Here is a 21811-nt window from a genome sequence, read left to right as displayed (position 1 = left end):
CTAAGTGGAAAGGGGGCTACTGGGGACCAGAGCCACTGTACAAGAGTATGGGGCCTCCTTAAGATACCCAGTGAATGGCCAGATTTGGGGCAGACCTTTTCTGCGTAGCAACAACTACTTGACAGGACAAATGTGAGGGGATCTGCTTTTGGATATTCCCCTCCTGCCTCCCGCATCCTGTGGATTTGTTCTTGATGGGGATGGACTGGGGCCTTGTAATTTTCCTTGCACACTCTATCACTATCTTGCAATTTTAAAAGATGTTTTAGAGACTTGTTATTTGCAACCGCTACCTCTGTATGTCCATGGAATGTTCTGTAGGGATATGGAGGAAAGTGCAAGTCCTCACTGTGCTTTATTCCATTCATAGACCACCATTAATCCAGGTCCTGATTTGGCAAAAGAATCTTCAGATGGAGACCTTTACTCCTGTTCAGAACTCCACTGTAGTTAATGAGAGTGCAGGGTACTCAGCACTCCGCAAGGTCAGGCCCTTAAGGTTCTGTTCATTCCCTTTACTGAATGAAAGGTGTGTCTGCTACAGGATTTGTATAATTAAAGAACATTACCTATTGCCCTCTGGAGTCCCTCCCACTTCTTCCCCACACCCTGGTTCACCAGAGCAGGGTTGCCTTCTTATCTTCAAACCCCTGAGGGGCCTAATGATTTTTCTCATAAAACATCTGGTTTCCGAGAGAGGCAAACTGAAAAGCTGCCACTTGAAAAGATCCTGATTAAGGGAGAAAGAATTTTCATGGAGACTAGATTAGCATGTCAGGGACATATTTGGATCTCAGTTAAAATTACACTGAGCTTGCCAGAGTTCTTAGTTCAAAGTGCTGCTGCTGGAATGAGCAAGGAAAGTACTTCCAACGCTCAGACCAACTGCCTTTGTGACTAGTATGAGTTGATGTTGGCTTCCCCAGAACCTGCACCTTCTCTATAGTGCCTCCTAAAGGTTGGGATTGGAACAGCTACCACTGTGCATGGTCTGTGAGCTCCCCATATTCAGCATTCTTACACAATTCCCTATAGTCTGTAAGCTCCTTCCTAGCCAGTTGCTCCTTCACCATTCCCTGTAGTGACTTCTTTTGGGAGGTTGGGACAGGAATAGCTGTGAGCTTCCCCACAACCCATTCCACGTAGAGACAGTTGCTGCAAAATCCCAACACTGAAGTACACATGCATGGATAATCTCCTTCAGTGTCTTCTCAAAAACAAAACAAACCCACTAACAATATGAGTCCTTTATCAGGGACGTGACATCTTGTTCGGGTAATTGTGTGGAGTAGAACTCCACAGCAAAGAGATTATAGACTCCAAGGTGTAGGAATGAACTACATGCTGTCCTACAATGGAAAATATGGTAAATATTTGCCACCAGGATGTATTCATAGATGAGGTGTTCTATTCTTATCAGTTTTAATAACACTCGGCAATTATATATCACTTTGCATTCTCAAAGACCTTCACAAACATCAGCTAATTAATCTTTACAGCGCCCATATGAAGGACAATTTACTGTGAGAAGTATAGTATTGGATGGTCTTGGATCCTGCACTGTTTTGAGCCAGCACTTATCCTCTTCAGGGTACTCCAGAGCTGGGGATTCAAAAGACTCTTCCATAGGAACATGGGAATTGTCATTCCAGGTAAGGTCACTAGTCCATCTCTTCCAGTATCCTGTCTCGACCAGTGCCCAGTACCAGATGCTTTAGAAGAAAGTGGAAGACATCCCATAACAGGTAAGTTTGGAATAACCTACCCATAGGGGAAATTTCTTCCCAATTCCATCAGTTAGTGGTTGTTTAGCCCCCTTAAAGCAGAAGGGCTTATATTACTCATCATTTTTTGTATCCTAGCTAATGTAATTGTAGATGTTCTCATTATCCATATAGATGTCTATTTTCTGTTTGGTAAGCAATTTCCAAATTGACACATCTTGAAAAGTTTGGGAGAAGAATGGTACAGAATTCCAATACACTGATACATGAATAAAGGATTTTTAAAATTATTATACCCATTTGATTAATTAGACAGCAATTCTGTTAATGACTGCAGTGAAAATTAAGAGGTAAATAAAATGGTTTGGGGCCCAGGGAATTGGTTCTTACAAAATTTTTATTTTTGTGTTAGTTATTCTTAATGGATGAGTTTCACTATATTTAAAATGGTCAGATCTTGAAGTCTTTCATTTTTACACAGTTCTTACTCAGGCAAAATTCTCATTGAAGTATGTATATCTGTGTATCTTATGCCTTTGCGCTATATTCTTAAATGTACAAGGACTTCGCTGTCTGTAGAGACCAGCAGCCACTTTGTGTTCAGCTCAGTGCAGACCATTACAGTCGAGACACACACATTCTATCTGTAGTTGATCTCTGAATTTAAATAAAGTCTGGTTGAAAGTATGAGAGGTCACTCTGTGTAGAGAAAATCAAAGTCGGTGGCAGTTTTGTCTGAGGAAAGAATGAGTAAAAACTCAGGCAGCGATCTATCTACATGTTTAACTTTACTACCATGAGAGTCCCATTGTGGTCAATGGGTACTACTCATGGAAGAAGTTAAGCACATACATGTTTGTAGGATCAATGTATGAGTAAGGATCCCAGGGCTTAGCCCAAAGATGTAGTCCAGGGGAGACTGCATAATATAGGGTCCAATACTGTCTCATCTACCTTTGCTTGGAGGTTTGCAGCTGGTATATGCAGAGAATTAGGCTTTGTCTACACTGGAACTTTGTTGGCAAAACTTTTGTCATTCAGGGTATTAAAAAAACATCACCTCCGAATGACAAAAGTTTTACCGACGAAAAACGCCGGCGTGAACAGCGCTTTGTCAGCAGGAGCACTCTCCTGCCGACGGGGCTGCTGCTGCTGGTTGGGGGTGGAAGTTTTTTGACAAACAGTAGCTACATTGCATGCCTTTTAGCGACACAGCAGAGGGGTGGGTAGTATAGACAAAGCCTCTGAAAGCAGGGAAGTGTTGTGAAAGGTTGAAGATTTTCTGCTAGAAATGCTCCAGGAGTAAATGGGTTAATAGTTTTCATCTCAACTTTCAAAGCAATCTTTGGAGTGTTCTGCCAAAAAAAGTAATTTATGTTCATAAGAGAGGAAAAAGTCTTACTGAGATTTGTGTGCGTAAGAGTGTTCTGCACACACATTTCTTAAGAGACATATCAAGGCACTTAACAGACTGTTTCCTTCAAAGCCACTGTGGGGCAGTCAATGAGCCCGTTAATGCGAGCTCCCTCCTATAGCTTTCACTGCCCCAGGGCAAGACAAGGCAAGAGTCTCTGCCAGACGCAAGTCTTTACTAACAACAGGACCGAAATCCTCTCTCTCTGCTGCACTGGGGAACGTCAGGATAGCCATGTCTAAAAGGAAGATCTGCTGTCTTGTGCTGCTGGTCCTAGGGCTCCTGGCTATTGCAGTTGCTGTCATTGTAATCCTGGGGCTGCCCGAGTGTGCTCCTGGAAGTTATCTGCATGCTGCTGTAGCAGCTGACACCGAAATCTGTTCAGACATTGGCAGGTATGTGCATGGACTTTTCTGTTTGGAACTTGTATATGTAGTGCACTCTATAGAGCCAGAATGAAAGACAGGTAGATAATACTAGAGGTTATAGTTAAAACCAGCACTTCCCAGTGACTGAGCAGGAGGCACTGGGTCTTACCTTCTCCCCTAATCCTCAGTCTGAAGTGTTATGCCAGATACCTGAGCACAAACTCCTGATCGTAGGTCAAGTTCAGTCCTGGTGTAAGAGCTCTGAAACATTCTTAGCCTTACATACCATAGGATATTCCTTTCCTTCTCTCACATCTGCTCTGCATACCTGTCTATTTCCTGAGGGTGCAGATAATGACTGTCACTCGTATTTGAGTGTGACTATGACTGGAACCCACAAGGCAGCTCTTAAGGAGAAGCAGGCAGTAGATTCATCCCTCTTCACTGGGCAGTAATCTCTGTTCAGCAAGACTTTAGAAACAAACTGAGAGAAAGTGAGGAGGAGAACATAAAGGGGAGAAGTGGCATTAGGCTGCAGGGAAAGACAAGTACCTATGCTTGTGTGTAGCGCTGCCCAGGCTGGTCGAAATATCCTTTATATCCATAAAAGAAGAAGCATGGGGAAATTATTTCACTTAATTATCTTATCAGTGCTGAAGAAACAAAGGCAAATGTTTTGCAGCTCTCCAGATCCCGGGTGTGGAGAGCTGGGGAACTTCTGATAGATCTTTATGGAAATAGGTATGACTCAGTTTCCCCTTTCACTTTGTATTGTTATGCCTGGGTGTGAAGGAATTAATTTCTTTCTGGAAACAAGACAGGCAATGCATTGATTGGGGCGGGAGAGGGGGCAATGTCACATAAGCATGAATGAACTATCAAGAACTGTCAACCTTTAGAAGCTATAGAATCATAGTCTTCTCAGACCATTTTATCAACTTTGTGGTGTGTGTATCTGTGTAGACTTGGGGAGGAGGGGCGGGAGGTGCAGAAATTTTCCGCAAGAACTAAAGGTGGGGGATTAATGCAAATCCCTAGGCAAGTAAACAAGTCTGGAGAGGCAGCACCCCTCTGGGGAAAATGGCATCTCCTGGTTTGTGCGTATTGAATAAGGCTACCAAAGAACTGAGAACTCTCTAATGTGACCAGCATATCATAAGGGAGGTGTCACTCTCATTGGATCCAAAAACTCATTACATTCTTTGGGACAGACCCTGACATAAGGGTATGAAGGACTTTGGACCCTGTCTGGGTCTCCACGTTGAAGAGGGGTGACACCTGCTAGGGGTGACAGGTATGCATGTAATCTCTGGCTGTCAAGATACAGTATGTTCTTTCGGTGAATTGTAGGAGGAATTGCTAACTAAATCTCTGGTCTGGAGGGAAAGGTGGGTTCCTTCCTTGAGTAAGGTGATGGCTAGAGGCCTGAGACTTGAGTAGGGTGCCCTCAAGGCAGCCATGAAGGGGCTAGAAGTGCAGCTAGCTTTAGAATTTGTGACACCTGGCTCAACGAGTGGCCGAGTCACTAGGAGGTGAGGGCTCAGCACCTCATGTGATTGGACCCTGACCCATGACTCAAGCTACTTAAATAAATAAAGATATCCTATCTCCTAGAACTGGAAGGGGCCTTGAAAGGTTGAGTCCAGCCCCCTGCCTTCACTAGCAGGACCAAGTACTGATTTTGCCCCAGATTCCTAAGTGGCCCCCTCAAGGTTTGAACTTACAACCCTGGGTTTAGCAGGCAAATGTGCAAACCACTGAGCTATCCCTCCCCCCACTTATGCTGGTAGCAACATTTTCTCTTATCTGCACTGAGTGTTATGCTAGCATCCAGCCCTGACTCACATTTACTGCCACCATGGGCAGTCAGGGAGCATTGCTGTGTTATTGGAATAAGGACGGCCCAATGTTAGGGAGCCACATGGGTGGCTAGGGAGAGTGGGATTCAATACCCGGCTTCAGTACAGACTTTCTGGGTGACCTTGGTTAAGTCTCTCACTGTACCTCAGTTCTCCCTCCATGCCTCACAGGGGTGCCGTGAGGGTAAATCCAGGAATGACTGTGAGGTGCTCAGGTACTGTGGTGATGTGGGCCAGAGAGGTTCTTGAGACAGACAGATACAAGGACAGGTCTCTAGCTAGCCTCAGCCAAACCTCACTTAGAATAGATTAGACTAGATTTGAATAGAATCATAGAACTGGAAGGGACCTCAAGAGGTCATCTAGTCTAGTCCCCTGCACTCATGGCAGGACTAAGTATTATCTAGACCAGTGTTTCCCAAACTTGGGATGTTGCTTGTGTAGGGAAAGCCCCTGGCGGGCTGGGCCGGTTTGTTTACCTGCCCCGTCCACAGGTCCGGCCGATCATGGCTCCCACTGGCCACGGTTCGCAGCTGCAGGCCAATGGGGGCTGCGGGAAGTGGTGGTCAGTACATCCCTCGGTAAACAAACCGGCCCAGCCCGCCAGGGGCTTTCCCTACACAAGCGGCATCCCACGTTTGGGAAACACTGATCTAGACCATTCCTGAGAGGTGTTTGTCTAAATAAACTGCTCTTAAAAATCTTCAATGATGGAGATTCCACAACCTTCCTAGGCAATTTATTCCAGTGCTTCACCACCCTGACAATTAGTAATGTCCAGTCTAAACCTCCCTTGCTGCAATTTAAGCCCATTGCTTTTTGTCCTATCCTCAGAGGTTAAGAACAGTTTTTCTCCCTCCTCCTTGTAACACCTTTTATGTACTTGTAAACCCCTCTCAGTCTTCTCTTTTCCAGACTAAACAAACCCAATTTTTTCAATCTTTTCTCATAGGTCATGTTTTCTAGACCTTTAATCATTTTTGTTGCTCTTCTCTGGACTTTCTCCAGTTTGTCCACATCTTTCCTGAAATGTGGCGCCCAGACCTGCACACAATATTCCAGTTGAGGCCTAATCAGCGAGGAGTAGAGCAGAAGAATTACTTCTTGTGCCTTGCTTATAACACTGCTCTACAGCCAAAATGCTTCTGAAATAAATGTAGTCAAACTTTACTAATTCTGGGTCACTGAGAACGAAAATGATGCTTAAAATTGTTGATTGGCTCTAGTTTTCAAGATATGCTATTGGGTCAGAATATACGACCCTTGACTTGGGAATGGCAGAGGATAAGTGAGTTATAAAGGGAAGGGATCTCAATTTAAACCAGAAATGACTAAAATACATCTTTGACTGAATCTATGAATAAATCTATGACTGGGTTTGGACAGTACTTGCTTTTTAGGCAAAACAATGAATGATGCAATCTGAAGCTGGTATTGCGTCATACATGATATGAATTGCATCATGTTATTCCTAGAAGTCATGGATGATGCAATCATAACGAAGCTTACATCACTCTGCTGAACAAATTGCCCTATATCAGCTCTAGAAATCATACAGTGTCATGCTCTCTTATTTGTCAGTGTTTGATTTTGCAAAGGGACACATTTCTGTTTATCCAAAGTGAGCAGAGATGCCTCGTACTTGTGTGAACAGTGCAGATAACTTCTGCTATGTTTGTGGTGAAGTGACTTGCATCACAAAAGCGCAGTATAACCACTATGGTTAAGAAAGCCTATCACCTTTATTTTGGCTGCAAAATTGGAGATCAGGACAAGAGGTGGGCCCCACACATATGCTGCAACACTTGTGCAACAAATCTTCGCCAGTGGTTGAACAGAAAAAGGAAATCTATGCCTTTTGCAATGCCAATGATTTGGAGAGAGCCAACAGATCATACCAGCAATTGTTACTTCTGCATGGTGCCTCCAGTTGGGAAAGGTGTGTCAAAGAAGAAAAAGTGGACTGTGCATTATCCAAACATTCCATCAGCTATACGCCCAGTACCCCACGGAGAAGGACTGCCGGTTCCTGATGCACCAGAATCATTCTCACTTGAGTCAGACGAGGAAGAGGAAGAAGATGAAACTTCTGGTCCTGAACCCTCAATGTCACAGGACCCACATTTTCTCCCATCCTCCTCCTCTGAACCACACCTCATAACACAAGGTGAACTGAATGACCTTGTCAGGGATTTGGAATTACCCAAGAGTAAGGCAGAGCTGTTGGGCTCCAGACTACAGCAGTGGAATCTCCTGGCAGGTGATGTTAGGGTTTCCATGTTCCGGTGATCGTCAAAAGGATCTTGTCCCATTCTTCTTCATGGAAGGTGATCTTGTAGCCTGCAACAACATCGATGGTGTGATGGCAGCCCTCAACATTGTTCACGATCCAGATGAGTGGAGACTGTTCATTGATTCATCGAAGACGAGTCTTAAAGCTGTTTTACTGCATAATGGCAATGTTTTGCCATCAATTCCAGTTGGTCATGCAGTCCATATGAAGGAAACCTATGACAACATGAAACAACTTTTGAGGTGCATAAACTATGACCAACATCAGTGGCAGCTTTGTGGCGATTTGGAGGTTGTTGCTCTCTTGCTTGGTCTGCAGACTGGATACACAAAGTACTGCTGTTTTCTCTGCGAATGGGATAGTCGTGCAAGAGATTCCCACTACATCAAGAAAGTTTGGCCACTCCGACAGTCATTGGAGCCTGGGAGGAAAAGTGTTCAGCATCCACCACTTGTTGAATCAAGGAAGATTTTGTTACCACGCTTACACATCAAGCTGGGTCTGATGAAGAACTTTGTCAAGGCCATTGACAAAACACAAGCAGCTTTCAAGTATCTCCGTGGAAAATTTCCAAGGTTAAGTGAAGCTAAGATAAAGGAAGGTGTCTTTGTTGGTCCTCAGATTCGTAAACTTCTTCGAGATGATGCATTTGACCATGCACTGAGTGGTAAGGAAAAGACGGCATGGAAAGCCTTCCAGTTAGTGGCAATAAATTTTCTCGGAAACAACAAGGCAGACAACTACAGGTTGTTGGTGGAAAACCTCCTCAAGGCATACAAAAGCCTTGATTGCAACATGTCACTAAAGATACATTTTTTGCACTCTCATCTAGATTTTTTTCCACCGAACTGCGGAGCAGTGAGCGACGAGCACGGCGAACGATTTCACCAGGACATTGCAACAATGGAGAAACACTATCAGAGCAAATGGAGCCCATCAATACTTGCAGACTATTGCTGGACAGTGACAAGAGATGCTCCATTTAATGAATACAAGAGACAAGCCAAGAAGCGCCGAGTAGACACTGAATAGGACTAAACTATGTACATAATAGTTTTTTGCCTTTTGTTTCATAATACATTTTATTTATATAACCCTTTTGCTGATTTTTAAAGTGTTACATAAACAGGACAGGTGAAATATTATCATGTAAAGCATCCATAAACACATGAAAAGACCTAGGTTTACAATTTATGATTAAAACTCTACTATCTACACAATATACATAGACATAAAATGTAAAAACTTAAATATCTTAGAAACAGTAGCCAATCAGTTGTTTTAATTGTCATATTTGAATTCAGCACATCAAAATACATAATAAATAGCACAGTTTATCTCTGAAGCAGACGACTTCTCAAAAATTGTAGACCAGTGTAATACATCCCAGAATGATGTTGGCTTTTTTTGCAACAGTGTTACATTGACTCATATTTAGATTGTGGTCCACTATGACCCCCAGACCCCTTTCCGCAGTACTCCTTCCTAGGCAGTCATTTCCCATTTTGTATGTGTGCAACTGATTGTTCCTCCTAAGTGGAGTACTTTCCACACCTCTTTGTTTTCTGTCCAGCATTTCAGACTGGACAATAAAGAAAACCCTGTTGGTGGTGGTGTTTCTGAGTCCCTGCTTCAGGGAGCAGGGCTATTGCATTGGTGGGGCACATGCATGAAAGCCACAGGAAACGAATGGAATATCCAGCTCAGCTAACATGGGAATTTTCCTATTCAGATGCCAATGCTGTGGTGGGGACTGTTGTATACAGTCTGCTCCTCTTCTCCCTCCAGGCTTTCTCCCACAGTCACCTCAGCTGCTCCCAGGGCTTCAGCCATCGCCTTTATGTTGGTGACTTGGAAATCTACCTCGCTGCACCATACACCCAGGGCCGGCTCCAGACACCAGCTTAACAAGCAAGTGCTTGGGGCAGCCAAGGGAGAGGGGCAGCACCTGCGGCAATTCGGGGGCGGCAGGTCCCTCACTCCCTTTAGGAGCGAAGGACCTGTCGCCGAACTGCTGCTGCCGATAGTGGCTTTTTTTTTTTTTTGCTTGGGGTGGCAGAAATGCTGGAGCCGGCCCTGCATACAACTCCCTGCTTCTGCCCATTTCCCACACATTGCGCTCCCTCTCTGACCTCTGACACAACTGATAATCTTTCCTTTCCTCCAAAACCTTCCCTTCTCTCTGGTTCCTCTTTTCATCAGCAACTGCACCACGCTCCCTGTCACATAGTATCAGCCTTGAACCTCATCCTGCTCCTACCATCTAGCTTCTCACCAAATCCCATTGCTACTTCCTCTATAGCGTCTCTGAAACCTGCCCTCGCCACCTGGCTCACACTTCTGTGTCGGAGCTGCCATCGCCTCTTCCCCACCATCCCACACAGAGCTCCCTTCAGCCCATGTCGCTTTGACGCTATCCAGTTTTTGATCTCTGGATTTCTGTTTCAGTACTGAATGAAAGTGACTCAAGTGATTACAAAGGCTCAAATCCCTAAAGTAAATGCAGCTCTCCTGAACCCTGACCTAGTTATTTCCAGATTTGGAAACTTTGCTGGTTTTTATTTTTCAGTCAAAATATTTTTTTAATAAAGTGTCTGCCACATGCTTTACAATGAGGAGCCATTAATGACTGGAGATGAGATTCCTGTGGCATTACATACTGCAGCATCTCACAAGCTTCCTGACTGTCTGATAAATAATGTTTAATACAACACTTGATCTGAGCTCCAAGGAGCCAAGAAGCAACCCAGACCCCATCCAACTCCAATTAAAACCAAAGGAAAGATTCCATTGACTTCAAGAGAAGTTCAACTGGGCCCCTTATAATAGGAGCAGCTGTTCCCTGTCCAGAGGACAAAGCCCTCTGGGCACTGCTCTTTCCCACTCTAATGAAGTGTTTGTCTGGAACTGCACCAGTGAGTGAAGCTGGGGAGATGGGAGGATGCTCTGAGGAAAGTCTGTCTCCTTCACTGGCCTGACCCTGTATTTGAATCTCGACAGCAGTATAACTCAGTGGTTTGAGGAAGCTGACTCAGCCCTCCAGGGTTCTATTCCAGGCGCTTCAATTAACCTGTGGTTGGCAACTTGCAACCTCTCCGTGCCTCAGTTTCCCCAGTTATGATGATAATAATTCCACCTCGTGGATGTTTTTGAGGCTTGGTTCACTAGAATGTTTCTAAAGCCCTTTAGATCCTCTCGAGACAGAAGCTGTACATATGTGAAGTCTCACTGTCCTTACTGGCATCACTCACAGATTCGGTGCTAGATTTATTGTTACTAACTCAGGAGCTAAAGAAAATCATCTCTGGCTTCTGGGTGATAAAAGGATTTCCAGTGCTGAAAGACGACTAGGTCCCTTGTGGTGTAATGGTATGCTTATGGGGGATGGAGAGAGGGATAGGACGATTATATTATTGTCTCTTCCTGCCAATCCAGTCTACAGACCCTGGACAGAGAGCGTATGTAGTAGATTGAGCAGGAAACCTGAGTGCACCCAAACTTTTCCTTTGTGGGAGCCACAGATGTTTGAAATCCACAGATGTGAATTTTGTGGCCTCAGTCCAGCTCCAACAATGGGGTCTCTTTCCCCCTTGGCCCACAAAGCGTACAGATGGAGAAGTATCTAAATATGAATCCTGAGGAATCTGTTTGTCTTTAGCATTCTGCACAGAGGTGTATTCAGACCAGGTACCATCCCCCACACATGGCCTGAATCTCCCAGTCACAGTGCAGCCTTTCCCTTCTCTGCATTTTTAGGTCATTATAACCCCCAGTGTGAACATTAGAAGAGGCTTTTCCTCCCAAGCAGACAAAAGACTATGTATTCCCATCCCCGCCTGCCTCCATCCACCTTCTGGTGGGGCTTCCTGCTCAGAGCTCTAGGCAGAAACCCACCCGCCCCAACCACCACCTCTGCGGTGTGCTGTTTTGCCTGCTATTGTTTCTGAAACTGAAAGTGGGGGCATGAGCCAGCAACAGGAGGTGACAGAGGGCTTTGGAAAGGTAGATCACAGAAGAAGAGTTTGTTCCTAGCAGAGGAAAGGCAGGGCCAGTTGGGAATCAATACAGCCGGGAATCCTGTCTTGACTTGACCTTCCCTCCCAGCAGCCATCAATCTTCCAACCTCCCCAGTACATACTAAAGAGAATGCTGGAAACTAGTCTCTTTCGAAACAGCATCCCCCAGGGGCTTTGCTAGTTTCCTTGTGGCTAAGCCCCTAAAGGATTGGGGAGCTAGGAAGGCCAAAAATTTTACAGCCAAGCAATGTTCACATTAATATGAATCCCACTTCATAAGCCAAGGATACGCTATAAAAGTCATCTATAGTTTTGAAGACCTCTGGTGTTTCTTGTGAATCTTTCTCCGCATCCCGAGGGATCTCCTCCTAGTTTAAGACTTATCAGCTTGGCCACTAAACATTCCATAGGAACAGCTGTTGCCTTTACTCTTGATAAGCTATCTGAGTCAGCCAAGTCAAGGGCTGGTATCGTCTTCAGGCCCAAGCTTGCATGAAGAAGAAGAAATACCTCCCAAGAGTGTTTAATGCCTTCACATTCCCAGAATTTACCCAGTCGCCACTACTATTGCAGGAGTTGTTCGTTAACTGGCTTTAGGCAGGGGGCTCTAGAAGCTTTATAGCTGCCTGCATCATAACTAGGCCCGATTGTTTGACATGGCAAAAAACGGGAACATTTACAATTTTAGTAAAAATAGAAAAAAAGAAAGTCCCAGGGAAGGGGCAGGGATAGTAGCGAAAGCAGCAGCATGGCTCCGATCATCTCTGTGTGAGGTAGAAATGGATAAGCAGGACTGATGTGTGAGGCCACCAGGCTAGCCCTACCTAGCAGCAGCAGCAAAGCCTACACATCTAAACACTTCGTTTTTAATTATAGGTATTTACATTTAATCCTTGGCTCCTTAAAATTGGTCCTTATCTGCCCAGACCTTTTTTAGCCTGTGCTTGAACCTCACCCTGTCTATGTGGAGGCCTATGCCCAACGTTTAACCTGACCTCCGTGCACACAATTAGCCTCTGGTGCAGAATGAGATTGCCTCCTCTGCTGTGCACTATATAGGTCCTTGCAGGTGTAAAACCAACTGATGGGAAAGGTTACAAATGCAGCCATGGGTTCAGCAGGAATGCCTGGCTTTACCTCCCCACTGCTGGGAATATTGTGGCAGTTTGGGGGGGAGGGGCCTTGGTGGCCGTTCATATCCTGTGACGTTATTAATATGAACTGGGACCGTATAGGTCATTGTTGCAAGCAAGGTCCTGTAGTGGCACCAAATTTTGCATAAAGGGGGTCAAATAAGGTGTCTAAGACAAGGTTATGGTTTGCTGGTTATGATTATGCTATCTGTATGCATGTATCATTTTTGTATTTAAAGTTGTAAGTATTGATTCTCTACTGTCCGTATTTCAAACTTATGCTACGCTTCTGTGACACCCCAGACAATCTGGCATCAGCACTGCCTAGCCTGCTTGATTGCCCATTAAGGACCATCAGCTATACAATTGACCCACTGAGAGAAGGCAGATACACCTTGTGACTCAGCAAGGCATGCAGGGACATGCCTATGGACAGGACTTGAGGTTTTTCCATGCCATGTGCTGGATAGTTTGTCTTTGGAACAAAGAAAGAAAGGCAACATGAGAAGAGACTATAAAAAGCTCCTGCAGCTCCTCCATCTTGTCTTCAATCCTGCTTCTGACCTCTGGAGGGACTTTGCTACAAACTGAAGCTCTGAACAAAGGACTGAGTGACCCATCCCAACTGTGGATGTATTCCAGAGACTTAAATGAACTTGCAGTTTATTCCATCACTGCTACAAGCCTGAACCAAGAACTTTGCCATGACTGTATGTAATTGATTCCATTTAACCAATTCTAGCTCTCATCCATATATTTTTCCTTTTATGAATAAACCTTTAGATTGTAGATTCTAAAGGACTGGCAACAGCGTGATCTGTGGGTAAGATCTAACTTGTATATTGACCTGGATCTGCGGCTTGGTCCTTTGGTATTGAGAGAACCTTTTTTCTTTTACTGGGGTATTGGTTTTCATAACCATTTGTCCCCATAATGAGTGGCACTGGTGGTGATACTGGTAAACTGGAGTGTCTATGGGAATTGCCTGTGTGACTTATGGTTAGCCAGTGGGGTGAGACCAAAGTCTTCTCTGATTGGCTGGTTTGGTTTGCCTTGGCGTGCAAAAGAACCTCAGCCTTGGGCTGTAACTGCCCAGCTTTAAGCAATTTGTCCTGAATTGACACTCTCGGAAGTATCCCACCAAAGCCAGCATCATTACATATCCCACGAAAATAAAACCCATAACTGGGACACTGCTGTGAATTTTTTTTTTAAATTCAATTACACAGGGCCTTAAGGCACCGCATAGCCAGCCAGGGTTGTAAGACCCCTGCTGGGAACAACCATCTGGCATTGTGAGGAAGACGCTGGCTTGATCTTTTGTTTGTGATTGTTCTCCACTGCGATCTCCTGAATCCATCATAAGAAATCCCTCTGGATTCCTCTGCAAGAGCTCCTCTGGCTGGGGCTGCTTTAACAGACTGGAATGAAATGTGGACGTGGAGTGGAGCCAAGCTCTTATTTATTCTCCTTTGCTGCTCCCCCCTGAAGGGATTGTTAAACTCTAAACAGTCTCTCCCTGTTAACAGACCTTTGCTCATCAGTTGCTGCTCTTGCTGCCGGGAACGCTCCAAGGGTCAATGCTTACTGTCTGGTGCTGCTGAGAATAGAGCAGAGACCTCATATTAGTGGTGCTGCTTTGAAGCTCTGGATGGCGCCTGTCCTTTGAATTCTGCTGCCTTCCTTGCAACTGGTGCTACAAGTCCAATTGTAGAGAGAAAAATGTGTAATTGGGCAGGAGTCTAGTGTGTTGGGGCATTCTTTCATCTACGAGAGACGGTGGGAATTGCAGCCTCTGATGGAAATCGAGGATCAATGGAACCACAAAACCTACCCTAGTTACAGGAAAGGTTCCTTTAAAAGAGCTGTGTTTGCCGAGTGTCTCAACCCACACCATCATCATCAGTAACAGAACAGGATATTGGCAGTTGCCAAGGTATGAAAAGGTTGCCAAAATTCAAACTAGGCCATCTAATACTATGATTTCATCAGCTGCAGCACTCATAAGCTAGGCTGGGTTTGTACGTGGATGCGAGGCCTAAGGAAAAGCCCAGATGCTGCAAGAAATGGTGTTATTGATACGGTACGTGACAACCTTCCCTCAACATCAGCCCAGTGCCCTTATGTAGTGTTGGGAGAGAGGGGCATTGAGCTTCTTGAAATGTCACCTTTCAGTTGAGAAATAGTAAGAAGTGCTTTTGGACAGATGCTGTATTTGACCACAGAGATGGTTGCATTTCATGTGAGTAAAGTCACTACCACATATGTTTTCATCAGTCAGTAAAAGGAGTACGTAAAGCACTCGGGGTCATTAAACACTGCATATTTTCAGGGCCATCTAGTCTAGGTTTCATAACATAGTTAATGTGTGTTAACAAAACAACGGATTAAACATTAAAACATGCTCTACTTTGACAGGAAGATGCATGATCCTCTTGCAGATTGTTAAAAGGAATTGCTTCCTACTTAGCTCTGACAACATGATTATTATTTGTATTATTGTAGCACCTAGCACCTCTAGTCATTGTGCTACGTGGTGTACAGACATGAAAAAAGAAGACAGTTCCTACCCCGGAGGGCTCACAACATGTGAGATACGATGCAACAGACAAATGTTTGGGGTGGGTTGGAAGGATGAAGCAAATGAATATAAAATGAATAGAGTTTAGCAGAAACCACAGCTCGCAATTTGCCTAACCAAGAGCAGACAGGATTCCACCCGCACCCCCTCTCCCTCTGCTGCCACAGCCCAGGTTAGTAAAGTACCTTCATCAGCATTGGGCTGGATTGTGAATGACTTATTCCAGTTAATGAGCTTGAGTAGTGACTTTTCAAGAGTCAAGAGTGGACTTTGCATGTGTTCTAACCAGACTTCAATGGGATCCACAAGATGAGTCCTTGATGTCAGGAACACTCTGACTATTTAATGTACAAATATTATTATTTTCATTCTTAGGCCTGGATGCGGGCACCTCTCATTGATCTCATTTGGAATCACATTTTAAAGCTTTGAATTTGCCTGAGTTTATTAACTTGTGTCAAGTTATGCTAGAGAGAGTGCATTACTATACGCTGAGGTCTCACCATTTTGTATCTGTGGCATTACTATAAAGCTCTAGAAGTGTTTGTAGTAATTAAATAGTGTTTTATCACACAGTGTTGCTGTTGTTAAATAAATGTTGCTTTTGTTGGGAATTTAAAAGCTTAAGCAGCAGACTGAGGCCTTTGGGAGTATACGTGTGACTTATAGACTCCAACTTGCTGACAGATTTGTCACCGGGGTCCCAGGGGAGCCACACTGAGATTACTTAATTAGGGCAAACTGCAAAGACTGGGGCAGACAATCCCCAGAGGTAGTGGTCATTCCAGTACTTAGATCCACCAAGCTAGCCTCCAAACAGCTTCTATAATACCCTACTCGTTACCCAGAAGCCAAAACAGAGTTCCTTTAAAGCAACCCAGCAATAGGTCACCCAGACACCCAAGTCAAATATGATGAGGATTACTGAAAATCTTATTCACCATAGAAGAAAGTTCTACCAGTCCCAACGGATCAGACACATGACCTCCCAGGTTAATGAATATTTCAGATCTTACCCCTGTACACTCTTACAGTCAATTCTTATTAACTAAACTAAAATTTATTTAAAAAGAAAAGAGGGAGAGAGTTGGTTAAAAGATCAGTATGCATACAGACATGAGTGCAGTTCTGAGATCAGATTCATATGATGGTGAGCTTTGTAGCTGCAAAGAGTTCTTTCAGAATTAGTCCATAGGTTATCTAGTCCAATGTTCATATTCAGGGTGATCCAGATGGGACTGGAGATCTCAGTCAAGCTTCCCCTGCATAAAGCCTCAAGCAGATCTGAGATGAAAGGATCAGGTCCCAAGAGGTTTTTATACAGTTTTCTGGCAGCCTCTTGACCATACAGTCCTGGGTGAAAAATAGGTCTTTGATTAACCTTCTGTTTCCCAAATATCACCAGTAATTAACTACATGGATTAACATAAGGTAATTTACCCATTAAGTAGTTCATATACAGCTTACCACAAACTTTAAAGAAACATTCAGACAATTACATTATTTCTCTCATATTTCATCTAAATGTTAATATTTCCTTTTTATCTCTGAATCAATAGCTATAGTAATAGACAGGAACTGTCTGTTTACATGGCTAACATGTAACAAGATATAAGTAAACACATGCGATTAGGATCACCTCTAATTCTCTAACAATACAGGATTGCATTTCAAAATTCTAGCCCATCTAACATGAAATGACCCCAATTACCATTTACATAGTTTTCTAACATGTCTCTAAAGATTGAATCTGGGTCATTCAGCCTGCGAGCTGCTTAACCCTTTCTGGCCATGTGTCCCAGGAGTACACTGAACTAATGCATTTAAAATGCAGAGGGCACTGGCTCTGAATTCCCATGTGTGTTTGGATCAGGTGGAAAGAATTGTCCATGAAGGGTAAACACTCCGTGTATCTCCTGGGATTATGCAAGAACTGCTTATCTTCTGGCAAAGATAAGCAACCAGTATGGTGTGTGAATGAAGAGGGCCTAGGGGTTTTTTAGGTTGTGGTATTTCTCACATAATGTTAAATATTCAGGAGGGTGTGAGGGATTTATCTGTGTTGCTCTAAAAAAAAGATAATGGCCAAGGGGCCATAGGACAATGGTGAATGTGGTTTATAGGAATTGCAAACATTGTCATAAATTATAAATATAGCGGTAAACTCAAGTGCTGGAATCTGTGGTCTCTTCTACGGAAAGGTCAGCAGCTCATATGATGGTCACAGGCTTTTTATATTTGAAATCCTGTCCCTACTCCCTTCAAACCTCTTATGCTAGGAAAAAAACTCTACATCTGTCCAGCAGTGAAGGGAACTTCTTATAAGCAGGGCCGGCTCCAGGCACCAGACGAGAAAGCACGTGCCTGGGGCGGCACATTGTAAGGGGCGGCATTCCAGCCAATCTTAGGGCGGCACATTCCGGCCGCCCTGTCATGGTTTTTTTTTTTTTTTGCTTTGACAGCCTCCCCGGACTTCCGGCCGGCTCCCCGCCCTCTGCTCCCAGCCCAGCCCTGCAGGGGCACGGACCCTGCCCGGGAGCGCAGAAACTAGCAATCCCCGCCGCTCACCATGCCTCTGGGCTCCCTGGGATGCGCCACTCCCCGCCACCTGCACTGGCCTCTGATCCCCCGCCGCTCTGAGCCTGGCCCGGCCGAGCCACCTTTAAAGGAGCGGCTGAGCCTGCACCTCCTGCAGCCCGCGGGGGCTCCGCCTGCCCAGCCGGGAGAGACACCCCAAGGCGGGGGGGGGAACCCCTCTTGCCTGGCTGTGAGTGGGCTGCAGAACCTGGCTGCCCACGAGTGGAGGGAGCGGGCGGGCGCTGCCCTTCACCCCCCTGCGAGCCGCCTTGGCCGCCCTCCACGCGCTCCCTGCGGCTGCCGGTTTTTTGTTTGTTTGTTTGTTTGTTTTGCTTCGACGGTCCGGCACCCCTTTTTTTTTTTTGGCTTGGGGCGGCAAAAAAGCTAGAGCCGGCTCTGCTTATAAGGGATGGAAGTAGGGAAGAGAGACAGATCTTTCAACACATCTTTAACCAACCCAGGGCTCTGCATTCACTGCTGCTTCTTCACATGGAAGCTCCCCTCAGGGAACAAGTGGAGAGTGGCAGATTTGTTCCACTTGAGAGATAAAGCCAGGCTGGAAACCTGGTCTCTGAAACAGAGATTCCAGTGATTTCTGTGGGAGCACAGGAATAACCCCAGTGGAGCAGACCAATGGCCCATCTAGTTCAGTATTCTGTTTCTAGTAGTCGCTAATCCTGGATGGTTCTGAGCAAATAACAAAATATAAATAGTGATACACACAGGGACCCAATTTTACAGCCTGATGCCTTCACAGAGCTGCTTGTGCCGGCATGCCCCAGCTAGTGTCCTAATCCGATATTTCACTCCTGGCTTGGGCTGCGTTGGGATCAGCTATCAGAGTAATTTAGCATGACTTAAGTACATCAGTCAAGATCATGTTAATGGAAAATTCCCAACTGTAAGGGCCACCTGTTTACACAAAGAATGTTCCTGCAGATCCAAACGAATGAAGTTTTTTTTATACTTGTGTTTCTGAGAGGTCCTTGTGAAACAAGCCCCCACAGGCAGAGGTGGCTCGTGATCAGTGGGGTAAGATTCAATGCAATTCCCTTTTCTCTTAGGCCAGGTCTACAGTAGAAACGTTTTCTAGTAGAGTAAGATTGAGTAGAAGGGTGACTTTTGTGCGGGTGACGGCCCTATACTTGTAAAAGCCCTAGTGTAGGTGCAGCATAAAAGTGCTTTTGCTGGGATAGCTTATTTCACTCAGGGAACTAAGCTCTATCATCAGAAGCACTTTGTGCCAATGTAAACTAGAGGGTTTACCAATATAACTATCCTGGGAAACCGTTTCTAGTGGAGACTAGGCTTTACTCTTCCCAGAGAGTAGCATCCAGGGAATATTGTGCATATCCTGTTGCTAATCCTTAGCTCCATGCTGCTTGGTTCTAAGGCTACTAGGGCCCGGGGGCGGGGGGGACCCACTTTAATGAGAAAAGAAATGGTTGCTTGCTGTCACTGTGGTTCTTCGAGATGTGATGCAGACAAGTATTCCGCTTAGATGTGCGTGCACCCAGTGCCCTGGAGCTGCAGACTTTTGCCTAGCCTAGCAGGCTGCGTAGAAGACAGCGATCGCACCTCCTGGCGATATGAGGTGGCACTGCCTTGACCCCCCCTATAGTTCCTTGGCACCGAAAGCCCGTGAGAGGAGACTCCAGTACAGAGGGGACGAAGGGTGGGTCACATTTCGAAGAACCACACTTACTGTAAGTAACCGTTTCTTCTTTGAATAGATGCAGACATGTATTCCACTTAGGTGACTCACAAGCAGTGCCCCAGTCTAGAGGCAGGGCTTGGAGTCTACGCAATAGAGATCACAGGACTGCCCTTCCGAGGCTGCGTCCACTTTTAAAGATGCAGTAATAGCATAATGGTCTGTAAATGTATGTATAGATGACCACATGGCAGCCCTGCAAATGTCCAGTATGGACACATCACTGAGGAATGCCATCGATATCACTTGTGCTCTTGTGGAGTGAGCCATATCTGTTGAGGAGGTGTAGCTGAAGTTATCTTATACACAGACTTGGTACAGGATGTTACCCATCTAGAGATGGTCTGTGCTGAGACCACTTGCCCCTTCATGCAGTCTGCATATGACACAAACAGGTGAGGTGAAGCACGGTTTAGTCCTGTCTAGATAAAAGACTAGACATGACCTGACATCCAGATTATGGAGGCGCTGTTCTCCTGGGAGGACCTTAGTACCGGATCAGGCCGCATGGCCTGTTGAAGCTTGAGGCAAAGGTCCCATGCCCCCTGAGTCTGCTTTTTAAACGATCAAACAGCACTCTTAAGATGGGCCTCACTGAGACAAAACATGCACCGTGGTGGGGAGGGGGGGGTCGCTGTTGGGGATCACCTCTCCACACAAGGACAGTGTTTAAAGCCTGGTGAGGGCATCGAGGGGGAACACTATCGACTAATGCTATCTAACTACTAACTAATTACCTGTGTACAGTAAACTAGGCTTATAGTAAATGCAAGGTTGTAAGACTACAATCACAGACAGATCTTCAACTCCAGCCACGGTCGGTAAGAAGGGACTGAGGAGGGTCGGGGCAACACTGCCTCATATAGCCGGGGAGGGGCCGCAGCCCTGAGGCGCAAGGGCTGCCCCTCTAGGGGCACTGCTAGGCAAAAGGCTCTCACACCGGCACGCTGGGTGCATGCACACCAATGAGGAATACAGGTCTGCACCTACTCGAACAACTTCAGATTACTGAGCCAACAGATACCGTCTGAAGTGTGTTGTGGCGGTGACATGCTTTGGTCTTGGGCAGGGAGTGGAGTTAACAACGTCTTTGCTTGGCGTCCTTGTCTGGCCAGCAGAGGAGTGGTTGAAAACAAACCTCACTGTTGCCGACTGTCGTGGTATGAGGTGTTTTTCTTAAAGCCGCAGCTTCTGGAGGCATGTGGTTAGGTGAGAATCTCAGTTTTCATTTGAAAAAATAAGTTTCTAGCCTTCCCAGTTGCAGAGAAAAGCTTGAAAACAGAACCTAAGTGCACCCTAAAGACACTAAAACCAGAAGGGAAATAAATGGCATCCACATGTGTTAGGCTTAAAAATCATGAGGGTTGTGATGGGTTGGATCACAGAACCCCCCTTGGGAGCTGCCACCTGATGTACCAAGACTACCCGTGCTTCTGTTTTCCCTGCCAGCTCAGGACTCCAGCACCCTGTCTTGCTGAGCCAGACACTCCCGTCTGCTCCAACACAGACCTAGGGTCTGAATAACTTGCCCCAAAGCTGCAAGTTTACCTGAAAACAGCTCACAGAAGTGTGCTTGTCTTTAGCACTCAGATGCCCAACTCCCAGTGGGGTCTAAACCCAAATAAATCCGTTTTACCCTGTATAAAGCTTATACAGAGTAAACTCATAAATTGTTCGCCCTCTATAACACCGATAGAGAGATATGCACAGTTGTTTGCTCCCCCAGGTATTAATACATACTCTGAGTTAATTACTAAGTAGAAAGTGATTTTATTAAATACAGAAAGTAGGATTTAAGTGGTCCCAAATAGCAACAGACAGAACAAAGTAAGTCACCAAACAAAATAAAATAAAATGCGCAAATCTATGTCTAATCAAACTGAATACAGATAATCTCACCCTCAGAGATGTTTCAGTAAGCTTTTTCTCAGACTGGACACCTTCCAGGCCTGGGCACAATTTTTTCCCCTGGTACAGCTCTTGTTGCAGCTCAGGTGATAGCTAGGGGATTCTTCATGATGGCTCCTCTCTCCCTCTGTTCTCTTCCACCCCTTTCTGTATCTTTTGCATAAGGCGGGAACCCTTTGTCCATCTGGGTCCCGCCTCCCCCCCCAGTGGAAAAGCACCGGGTT

General features: G+C 45.3%; 1 protein-coding gene across 3 annotated transcripts in view; it reads left to right on the top strand.

Moving 5' to 3' along the window:
* Positions 1-1575: 1575 nt before the first annotated feature.
* The window catches only part of GGT5 (gamma-glutamyltransferase 5), a 43081-nt gene continuing 22845 nt past the window's right edge, over positions 1576-21811 (top strand). Inside the window, exon 1 of one of the 3 annotated variants that reach the window (XM_054006435.1) lies at positions 1576-1652. Coding sequence is in view for 2 of the 3 variants with exons in the window: in XM_054006433.1 (XP_053862408.1) it covers positions 3373-3533 (161 nt within the window). In the remaining variant the exon portion in view is untranslated. Of the gene's footprint in view, positions 1653-3052; positions 3534-14481; positions 14891-21811 lie in introns of those variants that run through there. The other 2 variants (XM_054006433.1, XM_054006434.1) reach the window with 2 other exon arrangements.

This window comes from Malaclemys terrapin, chromosome 16 (assembly GCF_027887155.1).
Source record: "Malaclemys terrapin pileata isolate rMalTer1 chromosome 16, rMalTer1.hap1, whole genome shotgun sequence".
NCBI classification, from domain to species: domain Eukaryota; kingdom Metazoa; phylum Chordata; order Testudines; family Emydidae; genus Malaclemys; species Malaclemys terrapin.
This window is presented reverse-complemented; position numbering and strand designations above follow the sequence as displayed.